The sequence below is a fragment of the Vulpes vulpes genome, chromosome 2, assembly GCF_048418805.1.
Source record: "Vulpes vulpes isolate BD-2025 chromosome 2, VulVul3, whole genome shotgun sequence".
Taxonomy (NCBI): Eukaryota; Metazoa; Chordata; class Mammalia; order Carnivora; family Canidae; genus Vulpes; species Vulpes vulpes.
In genome coordinates this window covers 30,830,948-30,857,067 of record NC_132781.1, presented here as the reverse complement: position 1 = coordinate 30,857,067, position 26,120 = coordinate 30,830,948, and the positions used below count along the sequence as shown (strand labels likewise).

The 26,120-nt window shown below is 41.4% G+C and overlaps 1 protein-coding gene across 1 annotated transcript in view; it reads right to left on the bottom strand.

Moving 5' to 3' along the window:
• The window catches only part of ANKFN1 (ankyrin repeat and fibronectin type III domain containing 1), a 450,535-nt gene that overhangs the window by 373,207 nt on the left and 51,208 nt on the right, over positions 1-26,120 (bottom strand). Inside the window, exon 3 of the mRNA XM_072747535.1 lies at positions 5,541-5,818. Within this exon, the coding sequence (XP_072603636.1) occupies positions 5,541-5,818 (278 nt within the window). The remainder of the gene's footprint in view (positions 1-5,540; positions 5,819-26,120) is intronic.

Genomic DNA, 26,120 nt, shown 5'->3' with positions numbered 1-26,120 from the left:
TCCAAAGGGGACTTTAGAAAAAAAAAAAAAAGTGTGACAGAGGAACACATTCATTAAATCCATACTTATTTAGTAGCTACTCACCACCAGGTAGTTTGCTAGGTATTAGCAATATATGTAAGAATGAGAGGAATGAGTCTGAGCTTCATAGAACTCACTGTCTCCATGTGTAGCTGGAAAAAGACATTTGATTGAACAATACAAGTACAATAGGATAAGCATTATCTTATTGTATAAATGGTATAAACTGCTTAGGAATCTTGGGAAGGGAATGTTTCTGGAGATGAGGTAGGGGCTCATACTAGATATTCTCCGTATGCCCCTCTAGATCCACCGTCCACTTTCTCCTACCTGTTCTGTGCTCTTGGAGGTGACCTCTATGTATCTACCTTCTGGCTTCCAGACGGGGTTCAGTCAATGGGAGGACATGAGAGGGTGGAGGAGAGAACTACCTCCCATTTATAACGCATGCTGTCAGGGACTGTACTGCTCTAAGAAAGGCCACAGCTTCTGTCAAGAGGTCACTTTTATGAGTCTTGCCATGTTCCAGTAACTACTTCCTCCTTCTTGCTTCCAGTGGTTACTAGCCTTGGTCTGCTTTCCCATCTGGGTTTCCCTTAACTAACTTTGCCTGCACCATTGTAAAGAGTCCCATCACGCAACTCCCTGCAGCCGCTCATTGGGGTGTGCCACCTATTTCCCCTGATCAGTGCTGGGGTCAAGAGATGCTTCCCAGAGAGGGTGACCTTTAAACTATGTTCTGAAGAGGGAGTAAGGTTTTGCAGATGCAAAGGTGGGGTGGAGTGTCCTAGGCTGAAGTGAGAACATTATTGAGGCAGGGAGGCCTGGGAGGGCACAGCACATTTGGGGGTACATAAGCAATACTTACCTGTTTAGAGAAAGGTCTAGAGGGAGTAGGGAAAGGAAACTGGAAAGCTGAAAGGCCTTAGGCTTTTGGACTTTATCCTGTTACATGATGAGAACTTTGGAAAATACTAACAATATTCCGATATCTTGAACCTCCAGATATCCAGGTCTTTCCACAAAACCTGTATTTCAGAAATGATGGCTGGTATAGATCTCTGCTCTGAATTTATGCTTTATTGGTTTTGTGCTCTGCCCTGTATTGGTTCATAAAATTCACCTTTTTAAAAACACCAAATCACTTTAAGACTTTTCCTTCTCAGTCCCAATTTATGGGGCCTTCTACTTAGTATTAGGGAAAAAGGGAATATTCCTCTTGAGAAATGTCATAGTTTCATTCAATTACAGAAAACTTTGCTTAACGGGACAATTTTTCACTCCGTTCTTATAGAAAGGAGTGATTGATCAGGGCTAAGATTCTTGGTTCAATCTTAGGAAGGGGGAAGAGGGAGGCCAGAGTAACATCTGGTAAACGCTAGCAGAGGCCTTGTGTGTGTGACGGGGGGAGGGTAAGAAGATGGAAACAGCAAGGAAGAGAGAAAAGTTCAGAGCAGCAAGGCCTAACAGGGGAGTGGTTTAATGGGATGTTAAAAATGGGAAGTTGTTTAATGGATATAGATGATCAGTTTTCCAAGGTAAAAAGAATTCCAGAACTAGTGTTTTTCTGACATTCTCAAGTGCAGAGAGATTTGTTTTTTCCCTCAGTATCTCCTCTACCCTCACCTTCCCCTGATCCCCACACACAGGGCTCCATCTACCCTCCAGTATAACCTCCTTGTCTCTCAATTTTAACATCTGCAAAATGGGAATAATAAGAGGGAACATTGCATAGTACTGCTGTGAGTATCGAGGGCAGTAATGTAGATGGAGCATTTAACACATGTCCTGTCACACAGCAAACCTTAGCGACGTTGAAGCTGCTACTGCTGGGGGAAAGACTGGAGACATGGCAGCGAATAAAGCAGACACCATATTTGCCTCTCAGAGTATGAACTTGCAGGGAGCTAGCCCTTAATTTGGTAATACAAATAAAGACTGAAGAGTGTCCTATTGGAAGTGCAGAATGTTATCATACGGGAAGTGCTTACTAATGTCTTTCTGAAATACTTGTGCTATGATTTAAAAGCCTGTTGTCCTCTCCTTGATAGACGAAAGCTCTCCTCTCACTGGCAGATCATGAGCACACCATTTCTCTTGGTTTGTCCGTCATCTGAAGCAGCAAGACCTCTGTTCCTTCTTAGACTCCTGCCCCATCACTGCCACTTGAATTCAGACACACCAGTGGCCCGCCAGTTGTGTGAAGCAGTAATTCTTCGATGAAGCCCTTGCAGACTGAGTCAATAGCACTTTTCAAAAACTCACATTTATCAAACCCGCTTGTGTATGGTAAGAAAATCTTGTTCCCAAGACACAAGTCATTTCCTATCTGTGTAGGTTAGAACAGGAAAATGCATACCGAGTTTCTGTGTGGCTCCCACTGGGCATTCTTGGCCTTTGCACAAATAATTACAGAATGAACAAGAGATTAGCACTGAAGCAATTTATGGTGAGCCACACAGGAGGTGAGAAGGGCACAGATTAATCTCCAAATTGACAAGGTATAGGGGAAGAGGAAATAAAAGAAATAATAAATTGTTGATAAAACTGTCTTTACAGGAGGTAGGAACCGAAAAAGAAGCATTCTACAGTTCTTATTTGGTAAGAATTGGCATTCAGCCACCTGCATCGTTAAAGCACCTGTATTTGGGAGGACACATGGCAGTGAGCCTCTACAATAGGTTCCTTTTGTCCCTGATATGCTTAACTGGTCCTCACTTTCTGCAGGATCCCACTCCCATCTACTGTCAGGCCTTAGGCTCAAATCCTGCCCAGGGAGTGAGTCCCCCTTTATGCTGGCTCTGTCAGGGTTAGGGAGGAAGACAAAGGGCCAAGGGGCCTACAGGGCCTGAGCTCCAGGGCTTGGAGATCATTCTAAACTGGCTTCCCCTCCTGTGATCCCTGTTGATCTTTCTCAGGTGGTCTGGTACAGGATGGAGAGCTTCTGTCCCTTCCTTCTTTACTCCTTACACAGATGGAAAGAGGAGGCTGCTGCACTTGGATTCTTCATGGGAATTCTTGACAAAGTGAGGGAACCTGAGGAGCTACAGGCTTGTCCCGGGAAGGATGATACTGCCTGGCTTAATTGGACTCAAAACCAGCTTTAAAAAAGTGGCTAGTCCTTTTTATGGTTCCTAATTTAGAGAAAGAGAAAAAACAGGAATCTAATGTTCATAAGTCTCTAGCTAAATCTACATTTATCCAGACTATATTACTGATGGTTTTGGACCGCAAAAATATGTCACAGAGAACAGTTTGGTAACAGGCATGAAAAGCTACAAAAATGTTCATATTTTTTACCTCACTAATATCAATGCTGAGAATTCATCCCCACCCCAATGTTCTTATAAAGAAAGAGAAATAAAACTGCTTTATGCACAGAAATATTCACAGTGGCATAACAATCATGGGAAAGCTAGAAGCAATTTAAATAGCCAACAACTGCTAAACAGATTATGGCATAGCCACTTAAGGGATTAATCCACTTAATCCAGCCATAATTAACCATCTACATGAAAATTGGCTGGAAGATGGGAAAGCGCTTATGGAATAATACTGGGAAAAGAAACAGAGCAAATAAATATATCTAGACTATAGTTACAATTGTGTCAAAAAGACTTGGACAAAGGCTAGGACAGAGCACAGAGAAGAAATGGAAATACTAAAAGGGCAATATTAGGAGAAAAATCTTAAAAAAAAAAACAGTTTGTAATGTGTCCACAATGCATCCCTACCAGTAATAGCAAAATAAATCATAACAAAGCATAGGCAACAGATTACTGATCTTGCCTCATTTCTTTGACTTTCCCTGGGTTGCTTAAATTAGATCCTTCCAACCCATGTGGTAAGGCTCCCCACATGCAATGGATGGAGCCCAGACAGCATGATGTTGCAAATATTGAACCCTTTCCACTGAGATAGCCACTCATTCCCAACTTTGAGCAGCCTCATCTCTTGATCCTGGAGTGCTGTGGTATGAGAAAAGGTTGGAAAGCACTCCCTTAGTGAGAGGATTCCCTGTGAATCCAATCCTCTGCTTCATGTGTCATGTACCCCCATAACAACTTGGGAGCAGGGACCTTGGCCCTCCAGCATAATAGCATTCAGTTCTGCACCCAAGCATCGGCTGGCTGCTCTCCCACCAGCCAAGTCCCAGGGTGAAGTGTCTCCGACTCTTCCAACTTCATTATGCACAGCTGTTCAAAGGCTGCTCTTAGGGAAGTATCCTTCCTTGGCCCCCTCCTCCTCCCTGTTTTTCTTTTCTCCTGGAGAAGATAAACTTGTGGTTCATTTACTGCACAGGTTCATACACATAAACATTCAGTCCAACATACTCAGCCACATCAAAGCCTCTAAAGAGAGAAGGAAGGAATAAAGGGCGGGAAAACAAACAACAACAAAAAAAAGCAACCATGTCTCCAGAAACACAGAATCCAAGGAAGTTGATGACCAGGTGTACTTTTGCTCAGCTCATTATTTAGCATCAGTAACAGTAACCCAAAGATGTTAACCAGCTCCCTATGCTAAGCCAACCTGCTGCTAGCTGTACTAGTGGTTTAAACAAAAACACTCTCTCCTGCCCTTTTGCAGCTTCAATCTACCCAATGTACACAGTAAATTCCAGAGCTTGATTAAAAACAATAACAACATTAAAAAAAAAAAAACTTTCCCCAAGTTCAAGAAGGCATCAATGCTATCAACCCTGAGAGACCTACTTATTTCATCCTGGGCTGAGCAGATGCATGAAATACAGCCCAGGCTTTTCCATGCCCGGGATGTGCCCACTGCGCTCTTTGAATGGTGAGAACAGAGAGATTAAAGTGTGTGGATTTGAGGCTGTTCACTATAGACAACTTGAGCTGAGAACCAGAGATATAAAAGTCACCCTTAGCCCTTTGTGGCTAGCAGGATTGTAAACACCCCTGCAGGGAAGCAGCTCTGTGGCAAAGAATCTCCGTGAGATGCTACACATCTGCAAAAGAAAACTTGGGAAAGAAACCCTCTGAAAGAGTCCTTCCACTTAGGAAAGCTCTCTCGGGCTCGGGTGTCTTTCTGCCACCCAGCCCACACTCAAGGATGAAGGGGAAGAAGAAGAAGAAAAAGAAGAAGAAGAAGAAGGAGAAGAAGAAGAAGAAGGAGAAGGAGAAGGAGAAGGAGAAGGAGAAGGAAAAGAAGGAGAAGAAGAGGAGGAGGGAGGAGGAGGAGGACGACGAGGAGGAGGAGGAGGAGGAGGAGGAGGAGGAGAAAAAGAAAAAGAAAACAAAAAGAAAATATTCTCCACCTGCTGCTTATACATATTACAATCAGCGGAGAAAATGCAAGTGCGTGTGGGCATACTCTTGCACCTCCTGTGAAAGAGGAGGGCAGATCCCAAACGCACTAGTTAATCGTGTAAATCATCCTTCCCATCTCAAAGCCACACAGAAAGCTCCAACCCACACACGCACGCCCACCTCCAGCCAAGCCCCCTCCCCAGCATTCCTTTCCCAGCTTTAGAGAAATCCTAAGATGTTACTCACATGTGGCAGCTTCAGCCTCCCTCTACCTCTCCCCAGCCTGTGCACGGGCTCCAGTCGTGGCGGCGGCTGCTGCTGCTGCTGCTGCTGCTGCTGCTGCTGCTGCTGCTTTTTCTGTTGCAAGTGAAACAAACCTTCATCGACAGAGATGGTTTTCCTCTGGGCTGCTTTGTCTGAGATTCCCCAGATGAACACCGACTCGTTTATGTCATTATCTGAGTTCGATAGCTCCCCTAACACAGGCAAGGCTTTGGGGCTGTCATCTTCCACCGGCTGGGCTTCTGGTGAGAGAAACAACAGACCTGAAACTGACAACTGATCACATCAAAACACTCCAGGGGATGGCAACCCAAGACTACAGAAGTAACACATTAGCTTGCAATGATACCATGCACAGGCATAGATCATCTGTCTTCTCCTGGCACTGTGAGCCTAACCAAGTTGAAGAGGCATTACGGCTTCCAGAATGACTCCAGGTGAAGCCATATGGGCATTACAGAGCATAGTGTCACAGAAGGATTCTGCTACCCTCAGACACATCCATCGTCAATAAGGGAGGTCATACCATTTGGTAGTCAAGAGTTCAAGGCTTTTAGACAGATCAAGGTTTACATACACTGAAGTAGACTTAGGTTCAAATGTGAGCTTCATCATTTAGTAGCTGTGTAAATTTGGGCAAAATCCTTATTTCCTCTGAGTCTCTCTTGTCATCTGCACATTAGAGATAATAAATCTTACCCTATAGAAGAGCTGCAGGAGGTAAGCGCAATGGTGTATATAAACTATTGCGTTCAATGCATGTCTCATAGTAGGCACCCCATAAGACAAAGACCCCTCACCTTGTAGTAGTATTTGCTTACTATGGGGACTCTTCATCTCTTAATGAAGAACCTCGTGGTTTTATAATATAAAACATTGGGATCATTTCAGCGGTCTATGTAATTAATTGTTTCCTCAGAGGAAACAAATAATAATACTTTACATATTTGGATAAGCCCGAATTTTTAGCTCTTAAGCATGTAAAAAATGCCAGGATGGCCATTTCTCAGATATGGGAAACAGAGCCACTGGTTTATCGAAGTTGAGCAATTGCAACTCCTATTGCTTTCTCTTGAAAAGAGTCTTGTGAGAACAGAATGTAAATCTACGGTCACTGAAGACTTTCATTCAGGAGGGCTGGATTTTTCATGACTGACAGATTTTGACAAGGGGATCCTCAGTAGGGAAGTTCGTACTCATTTCACAAAGTAAAAGAGTCCAAGTGATGAAAAAAAAATTCAAAATGTTAATGCTGGGTAGACCTCTGAGTCACTCTACCTAACTTCACTTTCCCCCACTGAACTGATGTTCAGGAGCTGGTCTTTACTGCCGCATCCCCCATTTCCCACCCTCCCCAAAACAGAGGAGGAAGGCTTGAGCAAATGCTAGTTGTGGTTTGGGGGGTTTCTACCATGTGGATGTAGTTGCAGTGGAACCAACACAAACTAGACCCAGGGTTGGCAAATGGCTTACCCCATCTACCACATCCCATCTTAGCCCACAAAGGATGTTAGACGGAAAATATGCTTCTGGGTCGCAGCCATATGCCATGCTCTCCAGGTGAATCAGGGTGAATGAACAATTGTTAAAGACCTGGACCAGAGAAGTTGCTGATAAAGGAAAGACTGAGGAGGAAAAGAAACAACCAAATCATCAACCAAATCCCAAATAGGTTCCTTGTAAGAGTTCAGAAAGCCTCAGTAAGATCCCACAAAAATGGAAGGAACATTCTCTGAGGAATGTATGACCAGTACGTGGCACAGTGTCTACTATCCTGTAAATGTTCACTGAATGTTAGTAATTTATAATTAGAGAAACCACAAAATAATAACCCATAGAGAGGGAGATGAAGGAATTTCTCATAAGTAACGTGAGCTCATAAATTACACAAGGCTTGACACTAGCATTTACCATGTTATCTCATTCAGTTCTCACAGAAACTTCAAAGAGACATATAAATCCCCAATTAATAAGGAAATTGAGGCACAGGTACTTAAACAATAAGGAAGTGTTCACAAAATCCCACCACCATATTTGCCCAACTACCAGCATCTGTGACTACAGACTCTGCTTCCCTCCCGTTACTGTGGATGAACTGTCCATTTCCTCAAAAGTCACCTCTTGCCTACTCAAGGACATCACTGCAGCCATGTGTTCTTGGTTTTCCTCCACCATCAATTTTTCCTTAGATACCATGATGTTCTCAACACCTGTATGCTATTTGTTATCTTATGTGTAAAAGATACCTTTAGTTGATCCCATGTCCCCCTCCAGCAACTCCCCACTTACATGGCCCCCTATATATAAAAATCCTCTCAAGAATGGTCAAAACTCCTTGTCTAAACCCTCCCTTCTCTCTTGAACTCACTCCCATCTGGCTTTTACTGCTTCAACTCTATCTGCCCTTGTAATGCTAAACCACCACTCTAAATTGCTCTTGTCACAGTCATTGCCATCCTGCCTGCCAACAACACCAGACACAAGTAAGTAATCTCCTCCTTGAAACTTTCTTCAGTTGGCTTGCAGGGCCCCACACTGCCCAGCTTTTCGTTTTACCTCACTGGCGGTCCCTCCTCAGTCATCCCTATTGGTAGCAACTCTTTTCTAGTTACTGGAAAGGTAGTGTTAGGAGGGAGTTAGAAGCCCAGATTCTGAAGCCAGATTCTGAAGCCAGACAGCCCAGGTTGAAATTCTGGCTGCATAACTCAGCAGGTGTACGACCTCGGGTATGTTACTTAACCTCTTTCTCCCAGTTTCCAAATCTATAAAATAAGAGTAATAATAGTAACCACCTTATGAGGTTGTCATGAAAATTAAATGAGTTTATATATCAAAACACTCAGAACAGGGTCTAGTATGCAGTAAGTATTAAAGGAGCATTAACTCTTTTTAGTACATAGTTTTTAAAATCAAGTGCCTAAGGGCTCTTCTCTGGGTGATCTTATTATTTCCCAGTGCTCTGAATAACATCTGGAGGCATATTTAAATCTACAGGCTAGACCTCTCCTCTACAAGGTGCAGTGGCCTAATTAGTATCTTCTTTTACATGTTTAATAAGCATCTCAAACTTGATATATCCCAAACCAAACACCTGACTTTCTCAACTACCCTGTTCCTCCCATTGTTCTCTTCATCCCAGTTGACAGCTCCATCTTTCCAATGCTCAGGTCAAAAACCTGAAGTTATTCTTGGCTTTTCTTTCTCTCATGCCCAACATGCAGTCTGTCAGCAAATTCTGATGGCACTACCTTTAAATATATCCTTCAAATATATCCATTGCCCACTTCTCACTCTCTCTATGGCTACTCACCTGATCGAGGACACCATAATCTCTTTCATGGATCATTACAATAGCATCTTTACCATTCTGCATGCTTCTACCCCTTCCCTCCCATAGTCTGTTGTCACCACAGTATCACCTTTTAAAACCTGGAGCCAGATCATACAACTCTCCATAAGCCTCCCTTCTCACTTAGGAAAAAAGGTCATGTCTCTATTGGCCTACAAAGTCTGTCCCTCTGCTTCCCCTTTTCTTATACCTCTTTGAACTCATCTCTTATTATTCTCCCCATTACTCCCAATGCCCCAGACATGCTGCAATTTAAGCACACCATGAGACCCACCCCAGGGCATTTGAACTTGCCATTTTCTGTGCCTAGAAAACTCCACTCCCACATACTTGATTCTTTACTCCTTCAACCCTCTTGCCAGTGTCACTATCTTGATGACACCTTCTCTGATCATTCTATTTAAAACTGTTGTCCTCTCAGCACTCCCTTTCCCCCACCTGTGTTGTTCTCCATAATACTAATCACTAAATAACATACTATGCATTTTCTATTTTTGTGTGTTTTGTCTCCCAAAGTCTCCCCCATGAGAATGTAAGCTTTGTGAGAATTAGACTTTTTAAAAAACTTTTTGTCACTGCTGTTCAATGCTCATTATATATTTCTTGAATTGATGGATGGAAACAAGGGGATTGAATCTCTTATCAAAGGGGGATCCCTGGGTGACTCAGCAGTTTAGCACCTGCCTTTGGCCCAGGGCATGATCCTGGAGTCCCAGGATCGAGTCCCAGGTCGGGCTCCCTGCATGGAGCCTGCTTCTCCCTCTGCCTGTGTCTCTGCCTCTCTTCTCTCTCTCTCTCTCTCTCTCTCTCTCTCTCTCTGTGTGTGTGTGTCTCTCATGAATAAATAAATAAAATCTTGAAAAAATCTCTTATCAAAAGTTGCAGAATGAATACATGATAAAATTAAGCAGATACGTCTGCTTTTATAGCCCATATTATTTCCAATGCACAGTCAGTGTCTCTATCAACGTGTCATGCAAACCATTCTAGATGTACTGCATACATAAACAATGTTTTAATTTCTAGTTACTGATGGGGCTTATGCTACATTTCGGTGGCTTCAGGCTGCATGCCTGTCATTGCTTGCTAACATTTCTATCAACAAAATACTTTGTGAGCTACGAGTGTATTTTACCAAAGGGAAGAACAGCCACTTTATTCCTTTGAATAGATTTATTGAAATCAACGTTCTGGCTGAAATGAGAATTTTTCTTATGGCAGATGTCCTTGACTATCCATTCAGAGATAAGAAACAATCTCTAACACCTTTTCAATTTCTTTCATGCACCAAATTATTGGAGAAAAAAATAAACAATGCCCTAGAATAACTGAATTCTTGAAACATGTTTCAGTAGTGGTGGTTGAGCACTATAAGGGACTAGATGCTCTGTGAGTTGTTTTTGACAATATGTAGGAAAAGAAATTCATTTTTCTTTTGTAACTTTTCATGTGTTACTTTGACGATCCCTTAATGTAGATGAATCTATCCAGCAGGAAAAAATGCTGTCCACATGGGGCAGAATACAAAGAGACTCTCCATTGTGGGAGAACACCAGTGAAGTGGCAAAGATCTCTGGCTTAAGAGTCAGAAATTTAGGTTCCATTCCCAGTTCTATCCCTGAAATGTGGGTGACCTTTGGGAAAGCTCTTTAGTCCACTTGGCCTCCAATTTTTTATCTATATACAGAAGGGTATGGACTAGCTTATCCCTGTTACCCCATATGATGCTTAAATTTGTTAAACCATGGGTTCTATTTCCAGTTGTGAGGGTAGCCATATTCCATACTACAACCAAGTGACTAATAACTAGTTTAAGAGAGCCGACTCTGGTTATAAGCAGACCAAACCTACCTGGTCTATGTCAAAATGCATTATTTTATTCATTTAAAAAGTACCTACCAAAAATTTACCACTCTGTTACATGTTTGGTATACAAAGAGGAGTAAAAGACAGTCTTTGTAATAAAGGGGTTCATAGCCTAATATAGAATCTAACAAAGCACACAGACAATATGGTGCTGTGATGGTGAGGGAAAAAGAGGAGGGCCACTGGATTAAGTCTGGGATTTTGAATGGCTTTTTTGGAGGAAGTGATCCTTAAGTAGAATCTTGAAGAGTAAGAAGACGTTGTCTAGAAGGAGAAAGGTAGAAAGGGATGAAATGGATGATCCAGATGAAGAAACATCAGCCCTAAAGGTGAGAAAGCTTCCATAATTGGACTGTGTTTAACTAATTGAAATTTTGGGGTAGAAATTCGACTTTATATCTTATTTCTCCTGCTATCCTCTGAAAATTTAAAAGGCCTTATACTTGTTCATCACAAGCACAGGAAAAGAGATTTAGGTCTCAGATTCTGTTCAACAGCACTGTATACATAAAAAGGAAAAGGAACTGACCAAAGTAAGATTTGGAAGTTATCTTTACATCTCTTTGCTAACGTTGCGCTTATGTCCTGTTATCTCCCACCCTCTGACCCTCACTAAGCTGAATAATTTTTCAGGGCCATTGTGCATCTATGCTATCAAGTCACCATTACAGAATGTGTAGTCAGTGCAGCAAGATGGCACCTAGGTGTATACCAAGACATTGAACCCTGAACCCAGATATGTATCATTGAGATAAGGCTTGCAAAGGCAGCTTTTGCAACCACTAGGGAATCTTGTTGAAGTTTCAGGATCCATGTTGAGAGTTTAAGAGGCTTGGTAAGGCTTACTCATGACTCTTTAAGATCTAGCAGAAGCTTATGATGGGCAAGGCAAAACTCCATGACCACTGATCTGAGCACATTCTTCATAAGGAACAGGGGAGACTTAAAGCCACACTCACTAAACTGTCCGCAGGCCATATCTCCTAATATTCTTCCCAGAGAAAACATTCTTTCAATTGATTCCTGATAATTATGACTTCCATAAGATGCATATGTCAAATTGTTCATTTGCATCACACTTTTAACCCAGTGCTCTACTACAACTTCAGACACTTAATACTTCTCTGTGGTATCAGTAAAAGCATGCATAAAAGAATGTTTTTATCCCCATGATTAAACAGGGGTCATTTTCTCTCTGTCTCTCCAAGAAAACAAAGCAGAAGCCACTTGCTGATGCCTTTTGGGCAGGAGGGGCTATTGGCTCTCAGATTTCAGGGCTGCTGTGTGGTGCCTCCGGTTTCATCAGGATGTCACGTTCTTGGTAACAGCATCTGCTGTGCTTCTAATGAACACCCAGTGACAAATACAGAGCCTCTGCTTCTCCCCAGGCCCTGCAGAGAATGGAGGGGCCGCAGCTGGGAGAGATAGAACAAGCCCATATTTCATAACAATTACTCTGGATTATCAGGAAAGGTGGCAAGAAAAACTATTAGCAAGTTGGTGGAAAGAAGATTTATGGCTTGGCAGCTCAAAGGTGTGACAGATTTTACTTCTGATGAAAAATCACTTCTTTGGAGGTGAGAAAAGGGCAGGCACCCTGCTCAGCAGATGGGAATCCATCAAGTTAGCTTCACTTTTGAGCAACTCTTAGTGTCATCTAAAAATGTCCCTTCAACTCTCTAGGGCAAATAATTTATTTCTCCCAGGGAACATCGCAGGAGTCACAAAGCTTAACTACCACACTGTTGACATCCCATAGTCAATTCTCAGTCTTCATCTGACCTACCACCTTGGACATTGCTGAACTACTTCTTCCTTCTTGAATGATTTCCTTCAGTTTTAGGACTTCATTCTGTTTTGTTCTAATTCCCCACAAGCCACTCTCCATTTCCTTTGTTAATTCTTATTTCTGCCCAATCTTTTACACTAGGGTTCTCCGGTTCTCTCTTCTCTGTCTGCAGCCACTCTCTTACATGCTCATCCAAACCTGGGCTGTCACACCATCTGAACCCTGTGAAATATCCTCCTGACTTTAACATAGACCTCTTCCCTGAACTCCAGACTAATTTGTCAAATTGTCTACTCACTCTCTATATAGATGTTTGATGCGTTTCTCCAGGTTAACATGGCTTAAACTGAATGGCTAACCTAACCTGGCTCCCAGTGCGAAGCCCACTGCCTCTTGAGTCATCCTCATCTTAGATTGACAGATTCTGAATCTTGCAGTTATCTTGATCTTCTTGTTTCTTTCACATCTCACATCTAACCCATCGTTTAAAACATGATTGGCTCTACCTTCAAAATATAAATGGTACCTTACCATAATCCCCTTACTCTTACCTCTTGTACTGTTGCCCCTGGTGTGAGTCTTGCTAGGATGTGAACAAGCCTCCTTACTGGGGATTTCTGTTTCTACCCTAGCCCCTATACAGCTACGGGGAAGGGCTTAAAAGGTGATTCTGATTCTTCAGACAAAGTCAGAGCAAGCCTTATAAAATTTAAGTTCCAATTCCCAAATCACTCAGAATAAAAGCCTCAGTCCCTAGCTTGACTTTGAGGACATGCCAGCTCTCATCCCTATGACCTGTCTGCCCATCAGTCTTCTACTTTACTTCACCCAGCCATACTGACCTTTCTCTTTCTTAGAAACTCAAAGGAAGGCTCCACCTCAGGGCTTAGGCACTTGCTCTCTCACTGGCTTATCTTCATGTTTATATTCATGACTAATTCCCTCACTTTCTTCAGATTTATCCTCTAATATTCCCCACTCAAAGGAATCTTCCTTGGTCACCCTATATAAAATAGCTTCCCTTCTCCTACAGCAGAAGACCCCCAAGTTCTGCTTTTCTTCCTAGTTTAGAAAGAACTGAGTATTCATTGGGAAAAGGGGAAGGGAAAGAAAAATAAAAAAAAAATACAAGAGGGGGAGGGGTACTCATTAATATTTCAAAATATCATCCAATCACAACAGCAACCAGGAAATGAGGAGGGAGAGGAGCCAATTTCATGATGAGTTTTGGGTACACTGAGAGCCAGGGGCTGGTAGGGCTCCAAAGTGGAAATGTCCAATGGTCAGTTATTTCACAAGGTAGAAATCCTCAGATTACTGTGGCAGAACTGGACAGGTGGCAAGTCAAGACTGAAAGGGCATGAAGGGAGGCATTTTGATCACAGTGCTAAGGATGGTGTGAACCTGGAAGGCAGCCCCTTAAGGCTAATATTACATCATCATGATCCTCTGGGTACGTATAGCACTTTAGAGTTCGCAATTTGCTTTTGTACATAGGACCTCATGTGACTTTCACCACCCTATGAATTTATCCAGGCAAGCACCCACGGCCTTAACACAGAGGAGGAACTACCCTTCATGTGAGCCCACCAGGAGAGGAAAGGGCAGGTGACAGCTATCAGGGGAGTAGAATTCAAATGCTCCTATCAGTGTTCTCACACACTTTATTTTTCATCCATTATTTTAGGATGGTTCTTAACTTGGGGTTCTTAACAATGGGCTTAGAGAATCTAGCTGTAGGAAATATTGGGTGTTTCTACATACATACATTGTATTTTTTCTCTTGACCAAATTTTCCATTGCTTTTATAAGATTCTCACAGTCTGTGACTGCAGAATGATTAAGATCACAGCACCAGGGCACTGTTTCATAAGGTGTTCTACCTAGGTCACCAACATCAACAACAAAACCAGTAATACTTGTTAAAAAAAAATAAATAACTGTGCTTCCTGGCCCTTACTCCAAGTTTTTCAATTGGAACTCTCTGGGTATAGGAATATGCATTATTAGCAGGTATCCCAGGGAATTCTTAGTCACCCTAATAATTGCCAATCAACCTCCATCTTTGGGGCACCTGGGTGACTCAGTGGTTGAGCATCTGCTTTTGGCTCAGGTTCTGGGATTGAGTCCCGCATCAGGCTTCCTGCAGGGAGCCTGCTTCTCCCTCTGCCTATGTCTCTGCCTCTCTCTGTGTGTCTCTCATGAATAAATAAATAAGATCTTAAAAAATAAACCCTCCATCTTTGTCATATACAGGTGACATAAAGTGAACCTCGAAGTACATTTTAAAAATTATTTATTTATTTATTTGAGGGAGACCAAGAGAGAAAGCAAGGAGGGGAGATGGCAAGTGTGGAGAGGCAGGAGAAGGAGAGAGAGAATCTTAAGCAGGTTCCATCTCCAGCCTGACATGGAGCTTGATCTCATGAACTTGGGATTATGACTTGAGCCAAAATTAAGAGTCAGATACTCAACCAACTGAGCCACCCAGATGCCCTTCCAAGTACATTTTTAAACATAGGCCCCTAAGTCTGTGAGTTATAGAACTCTAGCCACTGTCAGCAGGGAGATTACCCAGCCACAAAGCTGCTTTCCCACAACAAGGATTGTATCAGCTCTAAGGTAGCCCCGCAGAGCATGCAGGACCCAGCAGGTCTTCCCTGGGCTCCTACTCATTGGAACAAATGAGCACAGGGAAATCCAGGAAGGCTATGTACAGCCTTTGACCTACTAGGTGTCTTCATCATCTGCTAGGTTATTTCATGAGCCCAAGTACCCATTCTTGTACAGCCCCAGCCACCTGCTGAACTGGGGGGGGGCAAGTGCTGGTTATCAGTGTTGGGTAGAAGAAGACTCTTCTTGGGCTATTCTGGAGGCTGTCTTGCTTAACTGATACCCTGGAACAAGGGTCAGCAAACTATACCTATAAAGAGCCAGATAGCAAACATTTTAAGCTTTGTGGGCCATCTGATCTTCTCTGCCATTGTAGCTCAAAGGCAGCCATCAACAATATGTATGTGAATAAGCATGGCCATGTCCTAATGAAGACTGATGCAAAAATAAGTAGTGGGTTGGATTGGGCAAGCCAGCCCTACTTTGCCAACTCCCACCCTGGAACCTACATAAATGCCCAATAGTCTTGACTTTTTCATAGTAGGGACACATAGAGGGAAGCAGTGATGTGAATAAAAGCAAATAAAAATGTCAAGGAAAGAAGCATAAACACCAACATTCTACTTACCCAATGTATGACTTTGGAAAGCATTACACTCTTCTTGTAGCTCCTGATTTAGTTTTCTAATTATGTTTTGCTCAAGATGGAATTAATATGGACTTACACTCTCTGAGTAGATCCCACCTGGGGCTCAGGAGGAGGCTGAGGGTGAATGCAGAGAACAAAGTGAGCAAAGCTGGCCTTGTGTTAAAATTAGCCACAGGTAATTGAGAAAAGACTGTCTATAACCTGCCAGTGGGAATGAGAGATGCCCCTGTGAGTGGCTGTGTGTTTATTAAATTTGAAAATGGTATCTCTTGCCCTCATTTACCTGGCTCCCAAAGGCCTATGCTCAAGCAGGTGTAAGTCATGAAGGCAGGGAGGCCTCTGCTAAACTAGGGAGGATGCCTGTTTTCTTGACTTACACATTCTACAGGAGGGGAACATGTGGTGGTGGAGAGGATTGACAGTTACTAATCGTCTATTATGTGTTAGGCATATTGTGAGCTTTACAGATAATAACAGCTGCCATTTTTCAGCACTTCCTCTTTACTGTTTTATATGAGTTACATTCTTTAAACTTCCCAGGGTCCCACAAATTAAGTACTTTGATTATGTCTTTTTTACAGAGACTTAGGTTAAGTAACTTTCTCAAAGTCACAGAATCATTTAATACATGCAATAAGACTCAACAGTGTACACTTTTAAGCATTTCGTTAGATTGCTCCCCACACTGTTTCAAAGGCAACCTCTTCTTAAGGAGATATCATTACCTGCACTTTATAGATGAGAACGCTGAGAACATAAGTGACTTCCCCACAGCTACACCCAGAGTCAAAGGCAGCTCCAGACCAAGTCTGTCTGACTCCAAAGTCCATATTCCCTTCACCACCGACTGCTACCTGGGAGCCCAGGTGGGGTCATCCACCCACCTAAATCTCCACATACTCTCCTGCCAGGTTGAGATACCGAAGTCTGCCCTGTCTCACTCATAGAACTGATAGTAATCTCCAAAAATAATCCTACTCTTTCAAAATGATGTACATTAAAAATAATAAAGCACTTTGACTAGAGATATAAGCTTTGGAGTTTGATAAATCTGAATTCAGGTTCTGAATCTGCCACTTACCAGCTGAGTGTCCTTGAGCAAGTTCCTGAGTTTCTCTGGTTTTAATTGTTTTTATCTGTACAGTTGGTAGAAAAATAATACCTATCCTACAAGATTGTTGTGAGGATAAATTAGACACTGTTATAGCTTGACACCCATAGACCAAAACTGTGTCATCTTTTTTTAATTTAATAATGGTTAAATAAATTAAAGAACCCAGAGGTATTAGAATAAGGAATCAAGGACTCTGGGAGTATAACTGCAATAGAGAAAGAGACTGAATAGAGGCCATGTCACAACCTTGCCTCCTAACTGGATGGCTCCTTCCTTCTTGTTCCAGATGCATCCACAGCTATGGTAATTTGAATATGCTGGCAGACTCCATCACACTCTATGCAAATAACTCCCCTGGGCTCTACTGAATGATCCCCTTGCATTATTTTAGAAAAGTATAAAGACTAGGTATACAGTATTTGTAGCAAGCTTTGCAGTGAATGGGAAAGCCCAGACTTAGTTTCCCAGTACCAGGGGGGAAGAAGGCAATAGACCCAAGTCCCTTGCCTCCTAGTCAGCAGGCAGCCTACCCAAATATGAAAAGATCTGGGGTTCTTGTTAACTTATGCAGTCTTTGTTGAAGGTGAAGTAATCAGTCTGAAGACAGAGACCCTAACCTGCACAGTGTGTTCCAAAGACTTCTTGCATTGAAACTTATAACACATTCCACCCCTATAGAAATAAGATGGTGGTCTGCTTCCCAGACCAGCTCTTATATGACCAAACTGAGAAATGGTGGCCCTGGAGGAGTAAGCATATCATTAAGGAGGGCCATATCACTAGGACTAACAGTAGAGTCTCAGCCTTTGTTCCTGTAGGAAAATGCATTTCATATCACATAGCAGAATAGTGACATGAAGGTGCAAGAAAGAACTGAATCACCAACTGCAGCAAGATCAGCTACTCTGGGCTATGCTTTAGGGAGACAGGGAAATTAGAGAGTTGGGGAACCTGAGATAATACTTAAGAAAGCACTAAATAGATATGAGGTACTTTTATTATTGCTGCTCTAATGATGATGACGATGGAGATTGCTGGTGATAAGAACTATGACACTGACCTTCCACTGCAAACATTGAACCTACCCTGTGTGCTTTGAGAACAGAGGAGGAGAATAGTAATGTGGCATATCCTTCTCCCTTTTGAAGACTTGGGAAGACTTTCCCATATACAAACTCTTTGGTAGCACTGCTGTTGGAAGATGAACACTTTTCTCAAATACAGACCACAATTATAATGGTCACCTTCACTGAATACTAATATGTGCCAGGCATTGTGATTTATCCTTATTGTTTTGAGCACTTAGAACTCTGGAAATTAAATATGGCCCACTCCCATTTTACTGATGAGGAAATTTAGACTGTATTAGGTTTACTAACTGGCCCAAAGTCACATAAATTATGTGACTGAGTTGGTATTAGAGCACAAGACATTTGACTCCAATACAAACCTTTTTCTACTATATCATAACTCTCTTTCACTAGCCTTTCTCCATTATGTTTTCTTTTTCTATGGGTCAATTGGAAGAGCCATTTGTCCTGTGCTGAATTTAGAGACTGCTGAGTTGTGCTGAAACCTGGTTCTCTTTGACCGATTTCAAGTGTCATCATATGGCCCCTCACACATTCTATTCTGTCAAAGAACTTGAGGAAAGGATTGCAACATGAGTGTGTTTTATGATAGTCCCTGGTGAAATTAGTGGCCTTGGATAGTGTTACAGGATAATCCTTTAGGTCATTGTTCTATACCCACTTCCTTTACCAGCTGTCAAGGTAGTTCATATCAAATTCTTCTTAATGGGAGGATCCATTTCTACCTCCACTTTTCCCCCACACCCATGCATATTTTCATATTGCTTTCGAATGATCCCTTATCAATTAGACCTTTTGGTTCCCCTTATAATGAAGTAGAAATAGATCCACACATGGAAAGTGAAAGAGATGTAGTTTATAATGCATAGATTATGTCACAGCTGCCTCTGACTGCAATGTGCTCCCTCTGGTTTTGAAAATTCACAGAAAAAAAAATCAATCGATCAATAAATCAATAAAGTGGACACCTCATTTCCTCCTATCCCAGAACCCTGCAGTGGCTAAAATTATTTTCCTAAATGCAAAAGACAGTAGAAGTGACTCTCTTACTATAAAAGTATTTGTATAACCAATTCTAGTTTATGCACCTGTTATTCTAGCAGTGCACCTATTTATCCCATTTTTCTATAGAGAAAACATGTTCTGTTCAGAGTCTGGTTCTGGTCTGCCTAGGGGCACATGACATCAACTTCTCCCAGTAGGAATACCATTTTAGCCTCAGTTTGATGTAGTTCTCTGTTTCTCGTGCTCTTCTGTTCTTAGGCAACATGTCTTGTATTGAAATATTTTTGTTGTTTGTTTTGTTTTGGTGTGGTGCCTTTGAAACAGTAAAAATTTTTACTTTTAAAAACCAGTAAAATTAGCTCTCAAATTCACCAGGAGTGGTTTACCAATTTGCACTAATTTTGAAAGCTTCCTTAACAAGGCAGAATGGAGGGTACTGATTTTGCTGCTGCTCCCAACTTCCGGGTTGTTACAGGAATGTTCTGAAAGGTGAAGTGGTTTGCTATGGAGAGTTGAGTTAATAATTTTCCTCAGTTCCATGGTCATTGGCAAACTTAAAGACTCTCATTGTTGTTTGATTTTCAAATTTAGCCATCCATCCATCCATCTATCTACCAATCCACTCACCCACTGCATTTCAGTCTAATCCTACTGCACTGTCTAATCCCACAATCCTAATGTGTTGAGTATGAATCTTTAAAATTTTATGTATTCTTGTAAAACATCGTGTCCTTATTGTGTGAGTGTTTTACATTTACTTAAATGGCACTGTGCTAATGGCCTCATTCTGTTTTTATATTCTCTAGCTGCAACTGGTAAACAACCTGGTTTGTTGCTTCTTCCTGCTAAATGGTATCCAGATGAATATCCTCCCCACTGGTTTACTGGTTCCTCAGTGATGGGCACCTATGCTCTTTCCAATCTAAACCCCTCCCAGCAATGTGGTGATGAATAATTCAAAAATTTTAACATTTTTTTGAGTGTAGAATCTCATGAACAGTCATTGTTCCTGCCTCAAAACCAACTTTTTTGGGGGAAGGACCCAGCACTTTCCTTTAATAAATTCAAGAACTAGGTTCAAGTCTACAAGGGCTCAAGAAAAAAACTGAATATTTTAATAAGGATTCTATGCAAAGACAAAGGTAAGGATGAGCCACTAATTTCTTGTTTGTTGCTTTCTCAAGGCCCCCTCACAACAGCTCTATCTTAGTCTCTTTCCTCTTCTATAGCTCTAATATTTACATGCTTTTTCACATGTAAAGTGATTTAGGCTGTGGACTCCCCAATAAACCTCTTCACATTCCTCCCCCTGCTCTGCAAACAGAAGATCCTCTTAGGGAATGTCTCATTTCTAGAGTACATGTGTGTTGGGGGATGGAATTACACATGGGATCACAGTTATGACTCTTACACGTTTTATGCTTTAGCTTATTTCTTGCAATAAGAGAAATACACTAAAATTTTAAGATGCAATGAGCACACAATTAAAAAGCATCAGCATGCTGAGCACTTGTAATTATTATTTATGTTACTTTTGTCATGCTTTGCGTAAATTAGCATAGATTCCTCTCTAATCAACCCAAAGAGGAAAATAATATTAATTTCATCTTTTATGTGTGTGTTTATAAATATTTATTATGTGCCTAGCACCTCTATGTTCTGATGATTTGCATGCAGTGTTTTATTTAATCCTTAGATGAGCCCTTTGAAATTTTTGAAAATCCTGTTTTGTAAATGAAGAGCCTTAGTTCCAGACTGGTGACATACTTGCCCAATCATGGAGGCATTGTGCCAGAAATAAGTTGGCCTTCAGATGTGCCTGGGTCTCCTTTGCTGCATACTGGTTACAAAGTTTAAAGGGGAATAATCCATTCAGAGTGAAGGAAAGCATCCCACCCCACTCCCTTTGACACTTGGTAGAATTCAGAATCAAGTGGGTACAAATTTTGAGAGCCAAAGGGCACCTTTACCTTATACCAGTGGGATGTTATTGGCAACTTGGGCAAGAAAATTCTTCCTCGGGGGAAAAAAAAGAAAGAAAAGACAGAAAATTCTTCCCTGGGCAATACAGTTTTTAGCATCACTTGACATTTAACATTCCCAGAAACTGCCCACAAAATACTAGTAAGGCTCTTAATTTACTGTGACATCTCAATGTATCCTCACAGTTCTATACTCCACCTCTCCCGTATTTCTCACAAGAAAGCTCAGGCTCAGAAGCTGGAATCACTGGTTCATACAAGATTTCAAGTCTGGTTGCTCTTTAGACTCATTCTCTGGTGTTTGTTTGTTTGTTTTTTCAAATACAAGTCCCAGACACTGGCATCTTTTAAGAGCTTCCAGGTGGTTGAAATGACTTGGGCTTTCGTACCATCCTTTCTGGGTTCAAATCCCCAGCTCTTCCATTTACTAGCTGTGCAACTGTGGACAAGTTGCATCATATCTGGCTGGCTCAGCTTTAAAATAGTAATAGTATTTATTTCATAAGAATGTTGTCAGGATTATATGAATTGATATATGGAAAAGTGGTCAGCAAATAGTAATAGGAAATGTCAGCTGGTATTATTACTGTTACTTTTATCATAATCTGATCCTGAGGCTCCTTATCTTTTTACTGATTCTCTATCCCCTAAGATTTCACATGTTATGGCCAGTACAACACATGGATATACAAATTGAGCCCAAATTCCACATGGAGAATAGGAGGAAGGAGCAGATATGAAAAGGTCTCCATTAGGTGCAGAAGATGGAATGGGAAGCCTTCAGGTACTGAACTTCTCTGGCTATTACCAATCTTCCCCAGTGGGACAGAGGGTTCGGTGAGCTGCCCTATGAGGAATGAGGAAGAAGGGTCATTGACACCCATCTGGATGGAGTTGCTTTGTGAAGGACACAGCCTGGAAGCATGAAAGAAAGAGGAACCTGGAAGTCACACTAGCCTTCGAATTTTGGTTCTTTGCAGCTTCCTAGATGTCAGATCCTAGGTTACCTAAATTCTTTGAATCTCAGTTTCTTTGGTGGAAAATAAAACAGCCTGCAATGCAGTATTATTGCGAGGATAAAATAAGGGAGTGTGTGTAATGCCCTTGGCATAGAGAAACTGCTCATCAACATTAGTTCCTTTTCTTTGAATGCTTCTCGAAAGCTGTTCCCACCTGCTCCTCACTCCTTTCCTAGCCACCCTGGGGGCTTGGAAACAGAATAGAGTTAAAATATGCCACGTTGGACTAAGAAATGCATAAGGATTGAAGTGGCCTAGGAGAACTGTTTAAGAGATAATGAGACTCTCCCAGATACCAAGAGGGAAAAAAGCAAGGAGAAAAAAAATGCCTAACTCATAAAAGCAATTTTGCTTCATTTACTTGTTAAACTCAATTATTCATTCCACGGCCAGTTTTTAACTAGGCCCACACTGTGCAATATTGAAGAGAATAGAAAAGAATAATTTTTGACTTCAGCTCTGGAACCTGAGCAAAAGTCTTGGAAGAGGCCATCATTCTGGACATAGACCTTGGAACTCAGAGTGTCCCAATGCCCAGGGCTTTGTGGGTGGGTATAAAGGTTATGTTAAGAACAGCTGAAAACTGGGTCCAATTAGGCAAAAGGCATAAAAGCAAATAATAACAGCATGAATCTTTGATGTTTAGTTTCCAAAAATCCCTTTTTCTTCTAATACCCTATTTGATCCTGAAATAGTTCTAAGGACACAGAGATTATCATCTTCACATTATAGAAGAGATACTGACACTCCAAGAAGTTAAACTTATTTGCCCTGGTCATCAAAGACTACTGAGTAACTTCAGATTTAACATTCAAATGTAAGGTATCTGACTTTAAACCCTAACTTCTAATATTCCCACTTATGCCAAGCTTTATAAAGCTGCATGGATAATGTGCAGATATTAATACCACTCCTAAATACTTTCCTATTTCTCCTCTGAAAACATGGGAAAATTGTACTTTCCTGGCTCTTGGAGTCATGGCCATGTGACTTGCTTTAGCAAATAAAATGTGAGCAAAATGTTACGCATCATATCTAGGCACAGCATTTAATTGCCAGTGAGAGATTCTAGACCAGGAGTCAGCAAACTATGGTCTACAGACCAAATCCAACTCACTACTTGTTTTTGTAAATTAAATTTTATTGTGCATATCCATACTTATTTGTTTATGTATTATCTATGGCTGTTTTCATGCTATATCAGGAAGAGTTGCATAGTTGTGACAGATATTTCATGGTCTGAAAAGGCAAGAATATTTACTTTCTGGCCCTTTGAGAAAAGGTTTACCAACCTCTGTTCTAGACAGTTCTTCCTTGCCAGGTCAACTGAAGAGCATCCCAACGTAAGGTGGTGGAGACTCCTTTAAACTAGATTGCTTAACTGCTGCATGAAGAATAGTAGCTCTAGAGAGTTGTCCAAACCCATTATAGACTTTTCACATAAGTTAAAAAGAAGCTTCTGTTATGTTAAGCAAATGAAATTTCAGACTTTTAAATTTTTTTTAGCTTGGTGTAATCTGATTTCATTTGCCTGATACACAAGTTAGTGAATGTGGGGGATAAAGGAAAAATACATTGATTAAAGTCTGCTAGAGTCAGGATGCATTGAAAAAGTTGGATATTGGATGATAGAAATGGATATGGTAGGGGCAGATGGGTATTCCTGCTTTTGGGACTGGTATATCCTGCGATTTTGATATAGAAACTTCTAGGCCAGAGATGGTGGGTAAGTCTGCATTGTTGATAACTCTGCCTACCAGGTGTAAAGTCAAAGAAGTTTCCAGGTGAAACTCTTTGGTTAGAATTAGTCATGTTTCCCTAAAAAGTTTTACAAGTCAAATTTCTGCTTTTTGAGTGTTGATACATTCAAGACAGAATGGGCTCCCAGTTATGAGCCCATAAGGTAATCACCCTGCAGGAATGTTCTGCTTCTCAAGATCAACTATTTAACTTCTTACAATGGCTGATGCTCAATACTGAGTGACAAGTTAACCCAGATTGAGGTTAATGTGTCTTTGTTGGAAGTCTGGCCCCTCTGACCAGATTTAGTTGATATTTACATATAATTCTTAGTTCCAAGGCAGCAAAATAGATAAGGGCTGCATTTGTGGTTTTAGAATTCTTGCAAGTGAATAAAAAGGCTCACTCAACAAAGAAATGAGCATCTCTTTGCTGACTTCTAAGTTCAGCAAATCCCCAACTCAAAGGAATTTCTGCCAGGATATCAGAAGTGGATTTCTATACAGTCTGAAGTAAATTCATTAGTTTTCCAGGGACAGAGAGCACCTACATGGAGGAATGATTTTAATAATAATGTGTCCTGTCCTATTGCATATAACACACTGAGACCTAAAATTCAGCCAAGGGCAAGGTGATTTAGACTTAAGATCCGGAAGGAAGCCTGACTAATGAAAGACTCCAGATGTGCTCAATGACAGTAGGAATGGGTACCATTTTCCTGGGTTACTCAGTAGGTAAAACAAAATATATGTGACACAACTAGATAGTGGCCCTCCTGGGGGCATTCAATTTACTAGATTCAAAATATTCACCTTCTTTAACATATACTCTCAGTCACTGTCCTGTCTCTGATGTTGGTCTTAGAATGTTCTGGTCTCAGAAAGTGCAGAATAGTTAAGAGGAGGGAGAAGATGTGACTATATTCTATGTGTAAAGTTTAGATGGGGATATATAAACAGCAGGAGGAATAAAATTGGCTCTGAATGGATTCTGAAGAGGAGTCGTTCTTAATCAGTAGAAAAGGTGGTGACAGGGACTCTGAACAATATAGTTCAGAAACCCTACAGCCAACACCCTTTCCCTACCTCCACTGGTTTGTAAAGAGAAGTGCTCCTTATTACCTATCATCCTAGAAATGAGAAAGAAAATGGCTCACTAAATAATTCTTTATAAAATGCTACAATCTTATCCTAGTCTTAACAATGGAGAACAGCAAAGAATCAAGTAAATATCTTGTGTCTTCAAAAACTCTTCTTTACAGAAAAAAAAAACATTAATAAACATTTCAGAAGAGATGGAGGAATAGGATTAAGGATACTATCAGGGAATAAGACTAGAGACACAAATTCTTGTCAAGAGAACAAATGAGATATCTTATAAATATAGTGGTTTATTAAACTCAGTTTGATACAAACAGAGGGCTGCTTTTCTTTTTCTCCAATTAGGGTCATCTTCCTAATTATTATAGAACATCACGGACCCACTTTGGGTCAACAGAATGTTTTCCCTACTTTCTTATATTTTATTAATCTGCTCTCTCTTCCTGTACCTGATCTGAGAATCTAAAATTAACTCATGTGTTTGAACTTGTAAATTGCTCTTATCAGATCATAACTGCCGAAGCCGAGTGGAGAGCAGACTCAGGACAGTGGAATGAGGAGACCAAGGGTCTCCCACAGCATCTACTTGTTTCATGATGCACAAGACAATTCTTGAACTGCTTTGATTTGGGAGGGGCAGGTTCGTGTAGAAGGGAGTGTGCGCACTTCACTGCATACTTAATTTCATTAGAAAATGGAAACCAAACACACAGCAAAGTGGATGAAGTCAGGACGAAAGATCCAGTTTCTATGGCAACTGGAGGAGCACAAGCATCATCACAGTGAGAGGTCTGAGCTGGGGCAGAAGTGCTGACAGCTTCACCTAAGGCCCATTACCAGGTTTTTTTTCCCCCTTACCCAGTGGTGTCTTTACCAGCTGCCATCTCCCTAAAGTCTCGGAGTGAATGAGGACCATGTACCCTCCTGCTAACAGATAGGGACGACTGGCCAGTATCAGTTGGCTTCTACTACTGCAGAAGGAGATAGAAGGTAAGAGTTTTCTTCAGAAATATCTGGATTAGACTCCCAGGCTGTCACTTCTGTGGCCCTGGGGACCCCTTTCCTCATTCTCATCTCCTAAATGCTTAAAAACACACACAATCTGTCTCCACTGTGTGTACATCTATAAGCAGCTGCAGCCAAAGGCTTCACCCTGACTTGCATACCTTCCTGTATCCCTCACAGGAAGTACCCAATTCCTTACAAGAAAAACTTTTCAGGCCTCAG